Source organism: Hemitrygon akajei, chromosome 12, assembly GCF_048418815.1.
Source record: "Hemitrygon akajei chromosome 12, sHemAka1.3, whole genome shotgun sequence".
NCBI lineage: Eukaryota > Metazoa > Chordata > Chondrichthyes > Myliobatiformes > Dasyatidae > Hemitrygon > Hemitrygon akajei.
In genome coordinates, this window is record NC_133135.1 from 56,964,441 (window position 1) to 56,982,567 (window position 18,127).

The window sequence follows — 18,127 nt, forward strand, 5'->3', positions numbered from 1 at the left end:
GGAGTAATTTCTGGATTGCTACTTGTGCCATGAGCCAGTGAAGGTAGAAACAAGATGATTAGGCAGATTAATGTGTGGCTCAGAAGCTGGGACAGGGGGCAGGACTTCAGGTTCTTGGATCACTGGGATCTTTTCTCGGGGAGGTATGACCTGTACAAAAGTGACGAGTTGCACCTGAACCCGAGGGGGACCAATATTCTCACGGGCAGGTTTGTCAGACCTGTTGGGGAGGGTTTAAATTAATTTGGCAGGCGTGTAGGAACTGGAGTGAAGGGACTCAGGATAGGACGGATGGTAAAAAAGCAAAGATAGCATGTGGTCAGATCGTCAGGAAGGGCAGGCAGGTGACAGGACAACATTGCAGTCAGCAGTGTAAATAGCAATGTAGTAGGGATGCTGACTCAAAAAGGGCAGCAAAATCAGCACTCAAAGTGTTATGTCTTCACGATGGTGTATAAGAAATAAAGTGAATGATGTTGTTGCACTATTACAGATTGTCAGGTATCATGTTGTGGCCATCATTAAACTGTGGCTGCAGGATGCTTGTACTTGGGAGCTGAATGTCCAAGGTTATACATTGTATTGGAGGATAGGAAGGTCAGTGGAGGGGTGGCGTGGCTCTGCTGGTGAAGAATGGCATCAAATCAGTAGAAAGATGTGACATAGGATCAGAAGAAGTTGAATTCTTGTGGTTTGAGTTCAATAGGTACACTTAATGTCAGAGAAATGTATACAATATACATTCTGAAATGCTTTTTCTCCGTAAACATCCACGAAAACAGAGGAGTGCCCCCAAAGAATGAATGACAGCTAAATGTTAGGACACTGAAGCCCCCCCACTCCCCCCTCCCATGCATAAACAGCAGCAAAGCAACAAATCCCCCTCCCACCAGCAAAAAAGCATCTGCACCCTCCACCGAGCACTCAAGTGTGCAGCAAAACATCAATAAAGACACAGACTTGCAGTGCCCCAAAGACTACTCATTCACCCGGTATTCCACATACCACAGGCTCTCTCTCTCCCTAAAAAGGACAAAAGAGGTGTCCCCGTTTCACAGTGAGAGGGGAGACATAACAAAACAACTTGCCAATTTATAGTGTTAAAAAGTCTGTTGGGTCACTTTTTCCGAGCGCTGTGCTTTTGATCTTCTGTCTCCCACGACACACCAGTTTTCTGTGGTGGCACCGACTTCGAATCTCCCTGCTTCCAGAGCCACAAAAATCTAGCAGCCTGAAGGCTCACTAGTCTTCTAGGCCGTGTCATTAGCATGTAGATAAGTGGCCGGTTGTGAGAGAGCGGGTCCCATAACCACAAAGAACCAAAGTCAGCGTGTAACTCCAGGTCAGGGTCTTCAAAAGAACGCTGTAAAGGGAAAAAAGAGATACTGAAGATAGAAATAGAGCTATTTCCAAGTATGCAAGTGAAGGAATCGCCGTTAGACACCATCAGCCTAAGCTCCACCCTCGAGTGAAGAAACTGCAAGGATAAAAGGACCCTGGTGGCAGTTATATACAGGCCTCCCAAAAGTAGCTGGGATGCAGACCACAGATCACAATGGGAAATAGAAAAGATGTGTCAAAAGGGAGATATTATGATAGTCATGGGAGATTTCAACATGCAGGTCGATTGGGAAAATCAGGTATCTCGAGTGAGTTTGTTGAATGCCCCCGAGATGGCTTTTTAGAACAGATTGTCATTGAGCCTTCTAGGGAATCAGCATACTGGATTGGGTGTTATGTAATGAACCAAAGGTGATTAGGGAGTTTAAGGTAAAGGAACCCTTAGGAGACAATGATGACAATATAATTGAGTTCAACTTGAAACTTCATAGGGAGAAAGTAAAGTATGACGTAGCACAATTTCAGTGGAGTAAAGGAAACTACAGTGGTATGAGAGAGGAGTTGGCCACAGTAAACTGGAAGGAGATGCTGGCAGGAATGACAGCAGAGCAGCAATGGCGTGAGTTTCTGGGAAAATGAGGAAGGTGCAGGATAGATGTATTCCAAAATACTCAAATGGCAAAATAGTACAACCATGGCTGACAAGGGAAGTCAAAGCTAATGTAAAAGCAAAAGAGAGAACATACAACAAAGCAAAATTTAGATGAGTATTTTGTATGAGTCTTCACTGTGGAAGACACCAGCAGTGTGCCAGATGGTGAAGGGTGTGAGGGAAGAGAAGTGAGTGCAGTTACTATTACAAGGGAGAAGGTGCTCAAAAAGCCATAAGTCACCTGGACCTGATGAACTGTAGCTTAGGGTTCTGAAAAAGGTAGTGGTAGGGATTGTTGATCTTTTAAAAATCATTGGACTCTGGCATGGTGTCAGAGGACTGAAAAATTGCAAATGTCACTCCACTCTTTAAGAAAGGAGGAAGGCCACAAAGGAAACTTTAGATCATTTAGCTTGACCTGAATGGTTGGGAAGATGTTGGAGTCAATTGTTAAGGATGAAATTATGGAGTATTTGGTGACACAGGAGAAGATAGGACAAAGTCAGCATGGTTTCCTTAAGGAAAATCTTGCCTGACGAACTTGTTGAAATTCTTTGAGAAGATTACGAGTAGGACAGATAAAGGGGATGCAGGAGCAAAAAAGGATCAGCAATGATTAAATGGCAGAGCAGACTCAATGGGCCAAATGGCCTCATTCTCCTGCTATGTCTTCTGGTCAACCTGTGCAATGCTATTCACAACTTCAGTATGGCAACACTTTTTATTTCAGAATCAGAATTAATATCACCCACATATTTTCCTAAGGCAGTACAATGAAATAATGAAATACATGATAAATAAATATAGCAAAAAAAACATATAGATATGTTATTTTGTGGAGGAGGGATTTGGGAGTCCATATGCCTGATCCATTTTATTCATTTTTTTGTGTGGGTGGAGGGATTTGGACGTTGATGTGCCTGATCCGTTTTGTTGCTTTTTTTGTATGGGAGGAGGGATTTGGGGGTCAATATACCTGTTCTGTCTTTGTTTGCTTTTTATTTCAGGGAGGTGGGATTTGGTGGTTGATGGTCGTCTTAGTTTTTTTTCTTTCCTGGTTTCACAGCTACCTGGAGAAATGAAGAATTTCAGAGTTATACACTTTGATAATAAAATGAACCTTTGAACCTTTATGTCTATTGAATAGTTAAATTAAAATAAGTAGTACAAAGTAACAGAAGTAAAAAAGTACTGAGGTACTGTTCGTGGGTTCAATGTCCATTTAGAAATCGGACTTTGCAAAGCGAGCATAAAAGGTGGCAGAATATAGTATTAATGGTAAGAATCTTGGCAGTGTGGAGGATCAGAGGGATCTTGGGGTCCGAGTCCATAGGACGCTCAAAGCAGCTGTGCAGGTTGACTCTGTGTACGGTGTATTGGCCTTCATCAATCGTGGAATTGAAATTAGGAGCTGAGAGGTAATGTTGTAGTTATATAGGACCCTGGTCAGACCCCACTTGGAGTACTGTGCTCAGTTCTGGTCGCCTCACTACAGGAAGGATGTGGAAGTCATAGAAAGGTTGCAGAGGAGATTTACAAGGATGTTGCCTGGATTGTGGTACATGCCTTCTTCTCCCAGAGAGTTGTGGGGGTCTGGAATGCACTGCCTCGGAAGGGAGTGGAGGCCAATTCTCTGGATGCTTTCAAGAAGGAGCTAGATAGGTATCTTATGGATAGGGGAATCAAGGGATATGGGGACAAGGCAGGAACCGGGTATTGATAGTAGATGATCAGCCATGATCTCAAAATGGCGGTGCAAGCTCGAAGGGCCGAATGGTCTACTTCTGCACCTATTGTCTATTGTCTATTGTCTAAAATAGGTTAAGTGAACTCGGCCTTTTCTTCTTGGAGTGACGGAGGATGAGAGGTGACCAGATAGTGGTGTATAAGATGATGAAAGGCATTGATCATGTGGATAGTCAGAGGCTTTTTCCCATTGCTGAAATGGTTGCCACAAAAGGACGCAGGTTTAAGGTGCTGGGGAGTAGGTACAGAGGAGATGTCAGGGATAAATTTTTTACTCAGAGAGTGGTGAGTGCGTGGAATGGGCTGCCGACAACGGTGGTGGAAGCAGATACGATAGGGTCTTTTAAGAGGCTTTTAGATAGGTTGTTATGGTATGGCAACAATGAATATAGAACACAGACAGGTTTTTTAAAAACAAATTAAACATTTATTTAAACTCAGCTCAAGAACAAATGAAAAGTAAACAAACGACTAATTTAACCAGAAGTTAACTGCTATACGGCAACTTGAACAGTTCTTAAAGTGATAAATGCGAACACAGTTCTTGAAAGTGGTAAATGCGAAAGTCCAAGTGAATACACAGTCAATTAGGAGAGACTTTTCTGAAGTAATGAATTCCTCGACGACGTGACATTACTGCTGATCCCAGCAGAAATATACCTTGCCCGAAGGATTCATGACAAAGGAAATAAAAACGGCTTAAAGGAACTGACCTTAAAAGTAACGTTAGCAAATTTGCAGATGACACAAAGCTGGGTGGCAGTGTGAAATATGAGGAGGATGTTAGGAGAATGCAGGGTGACTTGGACAGGTCGGGTGAGTGGACAGATGCATGGCAGATGCAGTTTAATGTGGATAAATGTGAGGTTATCCACTTTGGTGGCAAGAACAGGAAGGCAGATTACTATCTGAATGGTGTCAAGTTAGGAAAAGGGGAAGTACAACGAGATCTAGGTGTTCTTGTACATCAGTCACTGAAAGTATGCATGCAGGTACAGCAGGCAGTGAAGAAAGCTAATGGCATGTTGGCCTTCATAACAAGGGGAGCTGAGTATAGGAGCAAAGAGGTCCTTCTGCAGTTGTACAGGGCCCTGGTGAGACCACACCTGGAGTACTGTGTTCAGTTTTGGTCTCCAAATTTGAGAAAGGACATTCTTGCTATTGAGGGAGTGCAGCGTAGGTTCATGAGGTTAATTCCCGGGATGACGGAACTGTCATATGTTGAAAGATTGGAGCGACTGGGCTTGTATACACTGGAATTTAGAAGGATGAGAGGGGATCTGATTGAAACATGTAAGATTATTAAGGGATTGGATACGCTAGAGGCAGGAAACATGTTCCCAATGTTGGGGGAGTCCAGAACCAGAGGCCACAGTCTAAGAATAAGGGGTAGGCCATTTAGAACAGAGTTGAGGAAAAACTTTTTCACCCAGAGAGTTGTGGATCTATGGAATGCTCTGCCTCAGAAGGCAGTGAAGGCCAATTCTCTGGATGCTTTCAAGAAAGAGTTAGATAGAGCTCTTAAAGATAGCAGAGTCAAGGGATATGGGGAGAAGGCAGGAACAGGGTACTGACTGTGGATGATCAGCCATGATCATATTGAATGGCAGTGCTGGCTCGAAGGGCCGAATGGCCTACTCCTGCACCTATTGTCTATTTCCTTGGCAAATAATGCTGCGCCCAACCCTTTCCGCCCTTCAAGACAGGGGTTATCTCGGATGCAGGTTACTAATTCCTTGAATGAAGATTCAATAAATAAGGTCGATCCTGCATTACCACTGACGACACTAACTTTACTCGATCCTTTGGGTTGCCGCACTTCAATAAATTCTTCACTCTCCAATACTTAGACTTTAAAATTAAATTGAAGATACATCGAAAATAACTGGCAGTGATTTTAAAAACTGCCGTCACAACTTAGAATAGAAAGTAAAACTCCACTTTAAAACAAAACTGCGTCATGACGCATACGCAGCATAATGGAGTAACTGACGAATTAAACCACAAACTAACCTGCGTCACCGCAAGGCTTTCCGGTTTTATACCTGTTGAAACAGGCCATCACATGACCTCTGGCGGGAAAATTACATCATGTGACCTCACACTGATGGGAAATTACATCACCCCACCATCACTAGACCATTACATCATGCTCACCAGATACTCAATTACATCATGGTCATAAGACAGTCACAAGATCCCCATGGGGTATGTAACAAGGTACATGGAGCTTAGAAAAATAGAGGGCTATAGGTAAGCCTAGTAATTTCTAAGGTAGGGACATGTTTGGCAAAAGCTTAGTGGGCCGAAGGGCCTGTATTGTGCTGCAGGTTTTCTATGTTCTATGTGTTGAGCTCATCTGGTAGTGAAGCATTACTGCTGTTCACGATACTAGGTTTTGCTTTGTAGGAAGTAATGGCCTGCATACCCTGCCAGAGTTGATGTGCATCCAGTGTCGCCCCCAATCTCTGCTGGAATTGTTGCTTGGCTCTTGAACTAGCCCTCCACAAGTCATACCTGGTTTTCTCATACAGACCTAGATCACCAGACTTAAGTGCCACAGGTCTAGCCCTCAGCAGACTTACGAACCTCCGATATCATCCACAGCTTTCGGTTTGGGAATGTATACTAAGTTTTTGTTGGCACATGCTCATCCACACAGGTTTTAAAGAAGTCAGTGACAACTGTGGCATATTCATCCAGGCTCGAAGATGGCTCTCTGAACACAGTCCAGTCTACTGATTCAAAGCAGTCTTGTATGTGCTTCTGTGCCTCCCTGGTCCATACCTTCTTGGTCCTCACTACTAGCGCTGCAGTCTTCAGACTCTGCCTGTACTTAGGGAGTACAAGTATAGCCAGGTGATCAGACTCACCAAAGTGTGAGCTGGGTGTGGAATAGCATGGTAGGCACTCTTGAACTTAGTGTAAGAGTGGTCCAGTATTTTACTTCCTCTGGTGGGGCAGGTGATTTGTTGATAGAAAGTATTTAGTGACTTTATCAAGCTGCCCTGGTTAAAATCCCCCAAAATGGTGGGGAAGGGATTAGGATGTGCTGCTTCATGCCTGTTGATTACATTGCCCTGTTTGTCTAGGGCCTGTTTGACATTAGCCTGAGGTGGAATGTACACTGCTACCAAAAAGATCACTGAAAACTTGCTGCAGGTAAAATGGCCGGCACTTAATTGCAAAGTATTCCAGGTCTGGTGAGCAATATTGGGATGTTACTGACATATTAGTACACCACGAGGAATTGATCATGAGGCATATACCTCCACCTCTGCTTATGACAGACTCAACCGACCTGTCTTGACAATGTATTGTGAACCCTGTATTCGAATTGCTGCTTCTGGCATGGAAGGGGTTAACCATAATTCAGTAAAACAAAGAGTGCACGCATTCCTCTGATACAGCACCCTAGCTTTGAGATTGTCAATTTTATTTACTAGAGACTGCACGTTTGCCAGCAAGACAGTTGGTAATGGGAATAGAAAACTTTGCTTTTTTAAACACACCTTCAGACCAGCACGTTGACTCCCTTTCGCTGGCAGCTTCTTAAAGGGGCAGTGTGCTGGCCGCACCCTGGTCCATTTTCATCGGTTTTAAGCAACGGCAGATTGTTTAATTGCATTAGAACTTCATCAATGACTGTACACATCATAGATGAAGTTATGGTTCTCAGCTGTAGCAGGTTAAAATGAGAATATTTGTTGTTTTCCATCGTTTTCAATGACAGATGATGTTAGAATTGTCCATGATGTTAATTAACTAATTAATTTTAAAATCAAGATGCAGCACGTAATGGGCCCTTTCGGCTCTTCGAGCTGCACTGCATAAAAACCCCTGACGAACCCTAGCTTAATCATGGAACAACTAACAATGGCCAATTAACCTACTAACTGGCATGTCTTTGGATTGTGGGAGGAAACCAGAGCACTCTGAGAAAATCCACACATTCCACGGGGAGGATATACTGACTCCTTACAGATAACGTAGAACTCCAATGCCCCGAGCTGTAATTGTGTCGCACTAACCATGGGGCTACCATGTTGCACCATGACTTTATCTAGTTCTAATTGGGTTCGTTCTTGTGTCATTTTGTGTAATTTATGTTTTTCTTGTGAACGTGTCTCCAATGTTGAGCCTGTGATGCTGCTACGTTTTTAATTGTATGTTGTGCATCTGACAATAAACTTAACCTTGACTTTGACTTACAATCACAGCTCTCTTAAAATATTTGATTCCTTGTTCTCTGAACTATTTCCCCTTTCGTAATCCTCCCAATTGTCAATTTAGCCTTTTTTTAAGGTTGTTTCCTGCACTCCATTCCTCTCCCCCAATCTTCTTACAATTCCTTTAAGTCAGAGATCCTACCTCGGTATCCACTTCTGGTTTTATCATCTGAAATGCAGTAACTTTGCGCTCCCTTAGTTTATTATAGACCTCCAGGTCTCTGATACTCTTCTCTCCTGCATTGGCCTTATCCTTCCCACCTTTCACATGGCAACTTAGACCCCAAGACACAGGAGCAGAATTAGGCCATTCGGCCGATCGAGTCTGCTCTAGCATTCCATTATAGTTAATCATCCTTCTCAACCCATTGTCCTGCTTTCTCCCCACAACCTTTGACACCCTTCCTAATCAAGATCCTAATCAATCTCTGCTTTAAATATACACAATGACTTGACCTCATAGCCTATTGTGGCAGTGAATTCCAAAGATTCACCACCCTATTTGCTCATCTGTTCTGAAGGGCAGTCCTTTTACTGGAAGAACTGTTTACTGAGTCTCTGTGGGTGGAAGTTAGAAACAGGAAGGGGTCAATATCTCTACTGGGTGTTTTTTTATAGCCCACACAATAGTAACAGGGACATCAAGGAGCAGATAGGGAGACAGGTTCTGGAACGGTGCTATTATAACAGGATAGTCATGATAGGAGATTTTAATTTCCCCAATATTGATTGGCATCTCCTGAGAGCAACGGGTTTAGATAGGATGGACTGTGTTAGGTGTGTTCAGGAAGGTTTCCTGACCAATATGTCGATATGCCTTCAAGAGGAGAAGCTGTACTTGATCTGGCATTGGTAAATGAACCCGGTTAGGTGTCAGGTCTCTTAGTGGGACAGCATTTTGGAGATAGCGTCACAATTCTATCTCCTTTACCACGCCATTGGAGAAGGATAGGAACAGACAAGTTAGGAAAGCGTTTAATTGGAGTAAGGGGAAATATGAAATTATCAGGAAGGAACTTGGAAGCATAAATTGGGAACAGATGTTCTCAGGGAAATGTATGGCAGAAATGTGGCAAATGTTCAGGGGTTATTTGCATGGCATTGTGCATAGGTACATTCCAATGAGACGGGGAAGGATGGTAGGGGACAGGAACAGTGGTTTACAAGGCTGTTGAAAATCTAGTCAAGAAGAACAGAAAAGCTTACAAAAGATTTTTAAAAAACAGGTAATGATAGAGATCTAGAAGATTATAAGGCGAGCAGGAAGGAGTTTTAAGAATGAAATTAGGAGAGCCAGAAGGGGCCATGAGAAGACCTTGGCAAGCAGGATTAAGGAAAACCCCAAGGCATTCTACAAGTATCTGAAGGAAAAGAGGATAAGATGTGAGAGAATAGGGCCAATCAAGTGTGACAGTGGAACAGTGTGTATGGAACCAGAGGAGATACTTATTGAATACTTTGCTTCAGTATTCACTGGGGCCAGGATCTTGGCAATTGTAGGGATGACTTACAGTGGAGTGAAAAGCTTGAACATATAGACATTAAGAAAGAGGATGTACTGGAAAGCATCAAGTTGGATAAGTCACTGGGACTGGACTGGATGTACCCCAGGCTACTGTGGGAAGTGAGGGAGGAGATTGCTTGAGCATCTGGTGATGATCTTTGCATCATTAATGGGGACAGGAGAGGTTCCGGAGGATTGGAGGGTTGCAGATGTTGTTCCCTTATCCAAGAAAGGGAGTAGAGATAGCCCAGGAAATTATTGACCAGCGGTGGTAAGTTGATGGAGAAGATCCCGAGAGGCAGGATTTATGAACTATTGGAGAGGCATAATATGATTAGGAATAGTCAGCATGGCTTTGTCAAAGGCAGGTCGTGCCTAATGAGCCTGATTGAATTTTTTGAGGATGTGACTAAACAGATTGATGAAGGTAGAGCAATAGATATAGTGTATATGGATTTCAGCAACCACTTGATAAGGTACCCCATGCAAGGCTTATTGAGAAAGTAGGGAGGCATGGGATCCAAGGGGACCTTGCTTTGTGGATCCAGAATTGGCTTGTTCACAGAAAGCAAAGGGTGGTTATAGACAGGTCATATTCTGCATGGAGGTCGGTGACCAGTGGTGTGCCTCAGTGATCTGTTCTGGAACCCCTTCTCTTTGTGTTTTTATAAATGACCTGGATGAGGAAATGGAGGGATGGGTTAGTAAGTTTGCTGATGACATGAAGGTTGGGGGTGTTGTAGATAATGTGGCGGCATGCTCTCAGAGGTTACAGTGGATTGGGGTGCATGCCTTACGAGAATAGGATGAGTGAACTTGGCCTTTTCTTCTTGGAGCGGCGGAGGATGAGAGGTGACGTGATAGAGGTGTATAAGATGATGAGAGGCATTGATCATGTAGATAGTCGGAGGCTTTTTCCCAGGGCTGAAATGGCTAACACAAGAGGACACAGTTTTAAGCTGCTTGGAAGCAGGTAAAGAGGAGATGTAGCGAGTGTTAAGTGCATGTAATGGGCTGCCGGTGACGGTGGTGGAGGCTGATATGATAGGGTCTTTTAACAGACTCCTGGATAGGTACATGGAGCTTAGAAAAATAGAGGGCTATGCCTCACCCTTGGTAATTTCTAAAGTAAGTACATGTTCGGCACAGCATTGTGGGCCGAAGGGCCTGTATTGTGTTAAGGGTTTTTTATGTTTCTATTCTGAGGCTTTGTCCACTTGTCCAAGACTCCCTCACTAATTGGAACATCCTCTTCACATCCACTCTATCTAGGCTTTTCAACATTGGATACATTTCAATGAGTACCCCATAATTCCTTCTCAAACTGCAGCGAGTACAGACTCAGAACGCTCCCTGTCAATTTCGGGATCATTCTCATGAACCTCATCTTAACCCTTTGCCAGGACATTCTTTCTCAGATACGGGACACAAAACTGCTCATACTCTAAATGGAGTCTGACCAATGATTTATAAAGCCTCAGCAGCACATCCTTGGATTTTATATTCCAGCCCTCTTGAAATGAATGCTATCATTGCATTTACCTTCCTCACCACCGACTCAAACCGCAAGTTAACCTTTAGGGAACCCTGCACGGGGACCCCCAAGTCCCTTTGCGCCTCTGATCTCTGAATTTTCTCCCCGTTTAGAGGATAGTCCACGTTGTCTCAGTCCTTCTCCAGCAGACTGAGTCCCTGCACAGTAAGAGGTGCATTGCTTCTCCCGTGTAGCAAAGGATAACTGCATGCAGAGAACCGCAGAACCGAGACGTGACTCGCGGGTTGTTGCTGCGCCGTTTCTGGGAGCCTCGAGGAAGGGGCAGCCCTAACTAACTTCGGACTCACGTTTCGCTGCCATCTTCCGAGAGAACTGTGCAAGTCGAAAGGAGGTATTGCAAACTATTTTCTTTTTCCATATTACCTTACATTTTTCCACATACTTTACGATAACAGATTACTATGGACGTTAAAATGTGTGTTTATATTCGCCCCACCTAGTCCTGTAAAGTTTTCAATGCCTTCAGGTCTCCAATTCGTTCTCAAACTTGTTTCTTTCAGTAATGCCCTCTGTCACTGTCCGGGCGCTGCACTTAGAGCGAGTGAGGTGAGTGCCTTCATCAATACCTTCACTAGAGGGGAGGGGAGGGGTGGGGAGGCGGGCTGAGAGGGACGAGTCTCAGCATCTCGCTATAAAAGAGCAGCCACCTGAGTTCAGGAGGCGACTTTCCTCCCACTGGCCGCTTGTTACCTGACTGCTGCTGCTTAGAACGAACGAGCATGCGGTCCACGCTGCTGCTGCTGCCGTCCTTGCTGGCGCTGCTCGCCGCCTCCCGGGTCAGCGCGGAAAAGCCGCTGCTGTTTAGGCTGTGCGGCCGCGACCTGATGCGGGCAGTGATCTACACGTGCGGCGCGTCGCGCTGGCGGAGAGAGACCCAACCCAACGAGATGATGGGTGAGCTGGCGTTCGCCGAAAACTCTCCTAGTTCCAACTGTTTCAAAAAGTTTTCCCGAAAAGGCGCTTTAATAGTTTGCGCCAGAGAATGTCTGATTCATTCGCCACACTTGAACCTAACTTTTGCACTTGATATTGTAATGGGCCAACTTTGTTTTCTTTCCGAATATTAACAATAAGGTCTCTTCCATTTGTTTTTGAATATAACAGAAATTAAGAGTGGTAATTTAATCACCACTCTTTGATCTGCAGGATAATACATCATCGTACTGTATGTACTTCGTAAATATCTAATGTATTAAAATTGCACGTTATTACTAAAATATAATTTCTTATTAGTCTTTGGCGTCGGTTTGAATTGGGTGGTCAGATTAAACTGTAATTACGAATAAAAATTTCTGCAGAGATATTTTGGCGAGCGAATGTCATATGTTTTATTTTGTCTTGGGTCACCAACAGAGGATCAGAAATCGCCGTTCGTGGGATTCCATCCTTCAAAACGGCTCCTCGCCCAAGGTTTGGGATCATCCAGCGGAGAGGATTCGAGCTACAGGCCGGACCTTTTGGAAGAAATGTTGGCGGTTTACCGGAACCCATCCCGGGACAAGCGCCTATTCAATCACACTCATGCCGATCTTTGTTGTCGGAGGGGCTGTACCAAAAAGCAAATGAGCTTTCTCTGCTGAAGCAACGGGGAGCGGCATCCGACCGCTGCCACGGTACCTCTGGTCGGGGGCCATCGGAGCGTTGTTTGTGTTTAAATGCAAATTACAGTACTGTATAATTGTTGTTCAACGCAAATTCGGTGTACGGCGTCTGTTATCGATTGGAAAAGAAACTTATTTTAGGGTGCAAGAATGCGCTCTCTGTTAAATGTTGACATAACTTAATAAAATTGAGCTGAAATTTGAAAGTTTCATTGCATAATTGAAACTAATCAAAAATCGCACATACTCACCAGAAAGTCACCCGTAGCAGCGCCGGGCTGGCTAAAGCATATTTGATATTAGGGCGTTGCATAGCGTAATCAGGGGTAGGCAACATTTGAAGATTTCACCATCGGATGAGTTATTTGGAAGCTACTAGTTAGGAATTTGTAATCAAGTGATCTTTGGCTCTCAACTAGGCGTCAAGCTGGATGCAAAGGTTCATACAGTCTCGTGCAACTAAAACGTTATGAATCTCGGGCACCTTTAGCAAGAATACATAAGATAGAACGTTCCCCCCCCCCCCAAATGGAATGGGAACTTAATTGTTCAAGTTATAAAAATAATTCATAACACGATGCAGAAAAGAGTTCATACGTGAAAAGGGAACGGTAAAAGCTCTGATTAACGCACTCTTCGTGCACCCTATAATGCAATGGTTAACAAAACATCATTTTATGGACTGCCCAAATAAATAGTTTCTGAATCGTTCGAGTATGTTTGAGGATATGAATGAGAAATGAAAGCAGTATTAGGTCCTTCAAATTTTTGTCAACTGTCGATGAAGATAATACTTCATAGTCTCATTTCTACCTAATGCACTAACCTAATGCTTGGTTCTCTTAAAAAAATCTGAATTACTTCAAAACCCCCTCACTGACAGAGGTACAAATCATCCATTTGGGCAAAGGATTGTGGTCTGGTTTAAGGTCTCCAAAATGTATGCTCCTTCAAACTATTGTAAGATGATTTACCTGGTTCCAGACACCTGGAGTCAGGAAAACTATAGCCCCACAAGCCCTATACGAAGTGCTTACTGAGATCACTCATATTTTGAGGTGATCATGGCATAGAAGGGATATCATTCAGCTGGGGACAATGCGGAAAAGATTCACAAGGATTTTTCTGCAATTGGAGTGATTGAATGGCTGGGCTGGGGCTGTTTTCCCTGGAGAGAACAACACTGAGGAGGGAGTGTAGAGAGCTTTATAAGTTAATCATGGGCAAAGATAAGGTGGATAATCAGAATCTCTGTCCCTAGGTTAGAGGAGTCTAAAACTAAAAGGCATGTTTTTAAAGTAAGATGGGAAAGGGACCTGAAGGCAGTTTCCCAGTTGGTGGATGTTGGGTATGAAATGACCTACCAGAGGAAATGGTAGACGTAGGTCCAATCACAGTACATTTGGACAGGTAAGTGGATAGGGAGGGTAGAGGAATATAGGCCAAATGCAGATTAATTGGACTAGTTGGTCAACTTGAATGAATTGGGATGAAACCTGTTCCTGTGCTGTATGGCCTTTTGTTTTTCTGAACTCTATATTTAATTCAAATGAGTCAATCCTAACCTCAACCATAATCATTGATTATGTAGTGACAACACTCCAACTAACAATGTTACAGGCATATTCTCATCATAACTCGATATAAGTAGAGCAAAATCATCTTCTTGCACTCAAATCACATGTAATTTTGTCCAATGTATGATCTGTCTTTCTCAACAGTGATAAGTTTCAGTGATGCATGCGCAAGGTCTTTAAACCAAAATACGCATGCTTTATTTAACTTCTCTTTAGTTACCATGCAAACATTCATTGAAACCGTTTCCATTCAGACCACTTTGAGAACTAAATCACTTTAGAAAGTGAACAGATCTAGCAAAAGCGTCTATGGAGTCTCAATCAAAATCCACACAAACATTTGCCATTCAACATTATAATAGTGTGATTAATATACATAGTTTTAATGATCAATTTAAACAGCATGTTCCTTCGAACTCCGAACTTTTACGACTCAATAATGCAAAGCAAATTAAATATATCCAATAAAAACAAGATTTTGACCCATTGTGGTTTAAATATTTAAATATGAAACATTCATATCGTTTTCCATTTACATTTTATTGTTAGTTTTTAATGCTTTCCCCCCAATTCCACCATTTCCTCACTCAAGCAGTCATCCTTTTCATTTCTATCCAATCTTATTCATTTATAAAACACTTATTTTCATATGCAGTAGTTTTCTCACAATGCTTTTTTTTTCTTTTATGAACTGTTACTTGTACCAATATATACCTGGATTTTCATTTCTCCATCTTATCCCTTCTATATGACTTGTCATATGTAGGAAAGCAAATATCAGCTACATCATCATATAATAAGATTTTTCAACAAATTTGCTTCATCCCTGGTCATTATACTGCTAAACAACACCTTATTTAAATATTTTTTCTGATTAAAGATAACTTAGTTGAGGTTATCTTTCAAATGCCACTGGAACAAAAGATTCTGTAGTCCATTGGCACCATCTTGTATTCTTTATTTAAGTATCTGCTTGTATGTGAATCTATTTCAGTTACAGTCATCAGTTTTACATGATCTGCTACTTTCAGGCTTCTCAAACTGATTCCTAAGCTAGTATTGGAGCAAACTAGTTCCTTTCTTCTTGGAATACAATATGCTGATTAAGTAAATGGTTCAAAATGTCTTCTAAGAAATTCTCCTACTTGGACCATAATTTTCAGTTTTTCCATCTACAATCTAATTACATATCTAGGATTTCCCATAAGCTCGGTTTATTACAATTTGATTTTTACACAGAGGTGAATGCCACAGTATCGTAACGGTTAGCACAACGCTGTAACAGCTTAGATCATCAGAGTTTGGAATTCAATCCCAGTATCTTAAGGAATCTGTAAGGAATCTTACAGAAAACATGTGAGTTTTTCCCAGGTGTTGGGTTTCCTCACACAGTCCAAACTGTACTGCATAGATTAATTGGTCATTGTAATTTGTCCCATGATTAGGTTAGGGTTAAATTGGGGTTATTGGGGGCTGCTGAGATGGCACAGCTCAAAGGGCCTACTCTCTGCTATATTGTCGGTAGATCTAAACAAGGTTTTGTTGTCAGTCTTGTGCAATATTTTTCAAGTACAGTTCATTCCATACTACTTATATTTACATTTTTCTCCATTATATCAATCATTTCCCTTTAAAAAGTATTTTGACTTTAATTCCATTTACAAAACCTTCGTTTTTGACAGATACCATTTACTCTATTTATATTATAGCAAATGGACTATTGTTAATCTCAACCATCATACAATAATCTCATTTTCTGAAGGCAGTTCCTTGCTATTAGTTGGAGATGAATCATGACCTGTTTCATGACTGACTTTTGCATCCCTTCTATTGTCCATTTATCACCACTGAACACAATACAGCTACAGATCAAACCATGGTCTGCAAGGTTTCGTATCACATCTTGTGACATGCAAATCCTTTTAGTTTTTATGAAATAAACTATATCGATCCTTCTTCAGTTTCCTCATAACAGCCACCATATTCAGTGACAAGAAAGTAGACAACCTGTAGCCTAGTATAAAAATCTAGGACAAAAGGGCTACAGTATTGTGGGGAGATTTAGATCTAACTAACAAAACATTGTATTTTAATTCAATCCCTCAATAGTTTGGCAAGTCACAGACAATACAGGATAATTCTATCATTTTCACTTTAATTATTCCCTGTAATTTTTTTGTACTATAAACTGGGTTCAAAACATAGCTGGAAATTAAAAAAAATAGTGAAAACAATATTTTGTTGTCTTAAATGTATATAACTAGTTCATGTATATAAGTGTTTCACTTCAATGTATTAAGTATTTTAAGATATTCAGTGTTGGATACACATATTTATATAAAATAGAAAAATATTTTCAAAAAATTTATTTAAAAATACAGATTTCAATATTTAGACATGATTTAAGTTAACTACGTATACATTTTCTGCATGTTGTATTCATAGTTAACAAATTTTAGGGTTATTGCAATAAAGAAATGAAGATGTGGTTCAAATCTTTTTCTACCATTTAAAAGTCTTTCTTCATGTAACTGTAGGAAAGCATATTGTTATATTTTCTTAATAATATGTGGTATACAACACTGATCCCATCCTATATTAGTTGACCATAGCCAATACTAAATTTTCAGAAGGCAATTGATAAGGTCCCACATAGGAGATTGGTGGGTAAAATCAAAGCTCATGGCATTGGGGGGAAGACATTGACATGGATAGAAAACTGGTTGGCGGATAGAAAACTGGTTGGCAGATAGAAAGCAAAGGGTAGCGGTGAATGGGTCTTTCTCGGAATGGCAGGTGGTGACTAGTGGGGTGCCACAGGGCTCGGTATTGGGACCACAGCCGTTTACAATTTATGTCAACGATTTAGATGAAGGCATTGAGAATAACATCAGCAAATTTGCTGATGATACTAAGCCGGGTGGCAGTGTGACATGTGATGAGGATGTTAGGAGAATTCAGGGTGACTTGGATAGGCTGGGTGAGTGGGCAGATACTTGGCAGATGACGTTTAATGTGAATAAGTGTGAGGTTATCCACTTTGGGAGTAAGAACAGGAAGGCAGATTATTATCTGAATGGTGTAGAGTTAGGTAAGGGAGAAATACAAAGAGATCTAGGAGTCCTTGTTCATCAGTCACTGAAGGTGAATGAGCAAGTGCAGCAGGCAGTGAAGAAGGCTAATGGAATGTTGGCCTTTATTACAAAGGGAATTGAGTACAAGAGCAAGGAAATCCTCTTGCATTTGTACAGAGCCCTGGTGAGACCACACCTGGAGTACTGTGTACAGTTTTGGTCTCCAGGGTTAAGGAAGGACATCCTGGCTGTAGAGGAAGTGCAGCGTAGATTCACGAGGTTAATTCCTGGGATGTCTGGACTGTCTTACGCAGAGAGGTTAGAGAGACTGGGCTTGTACACGCTGGAATTAAGGAGATTGAGAGGGGATCTGATTGAAACATAAAAGATTATTAAGGGATTGGACAAGATAGAGGCAGGAAATATGTTCCAGATGCTGGGAGAGTCCAGTACCAGAGGGCATGGTTTGAGAATAAGGGGTAGGTCATTTAGGACAGAGTTAAGGAAAAACTTCTTCTCCCAGAGAGATGTGGGGGTCTGGAATGCACTGCCTCGGAAGGTAGTGGAGACCAATTCTCTGGATGCTTTCAAGAAGGAGCTAGATAGGTATCTTATGGATAGGGGAATCAAGGGATATGGGGACAAGGCAGGAACTGGGTATTGATAGTAGATGATCAGCCATGATCTCAAAATGGCGGTGCAGGCTCGAAGGGCCGAATGGTCTACTTCTGCACCTATTGTCTATTGTCTATTGTCTATTTCACTCAAGGAAATAGAGTCAGGCTTCACAATTTCTATCCAGAGACCTCTGGGGTGGGGGGAAGATGAGGAAATGAACTGGGAAAGTC

The 18,127-nt window shown here is 42.1% G+C and overlaps 1 protein-coding gene across 1 annotated transcript; it reads left to right on the forward strand.

Annotated features, from left to right (window-relative positions):
• The first annotated feature begins 11,689 nt into the window (after window positions 1-11,689).
• Window positions 11,690-12,834, forward strand: insl5a (insulin-like 5a). Its single transcript, XM_073062404.1, has 2 exons — window positions 11,690-11,921; window positions 12,381-12,834. Exons 1-2 carry the CDS (start codon window positions 11,747-11,749, stop codon window positions 12,605-12,607), a joined length of 402 nt encoding a protein of 133 aa, XP_072918505.1. The 5' UTR covers window positions 11,690-11,746; the 3' UTR covers window positions 12,608-12,834.
• Window positions 12,835-18,127: the final 5,293 nt, after the last annotated feature.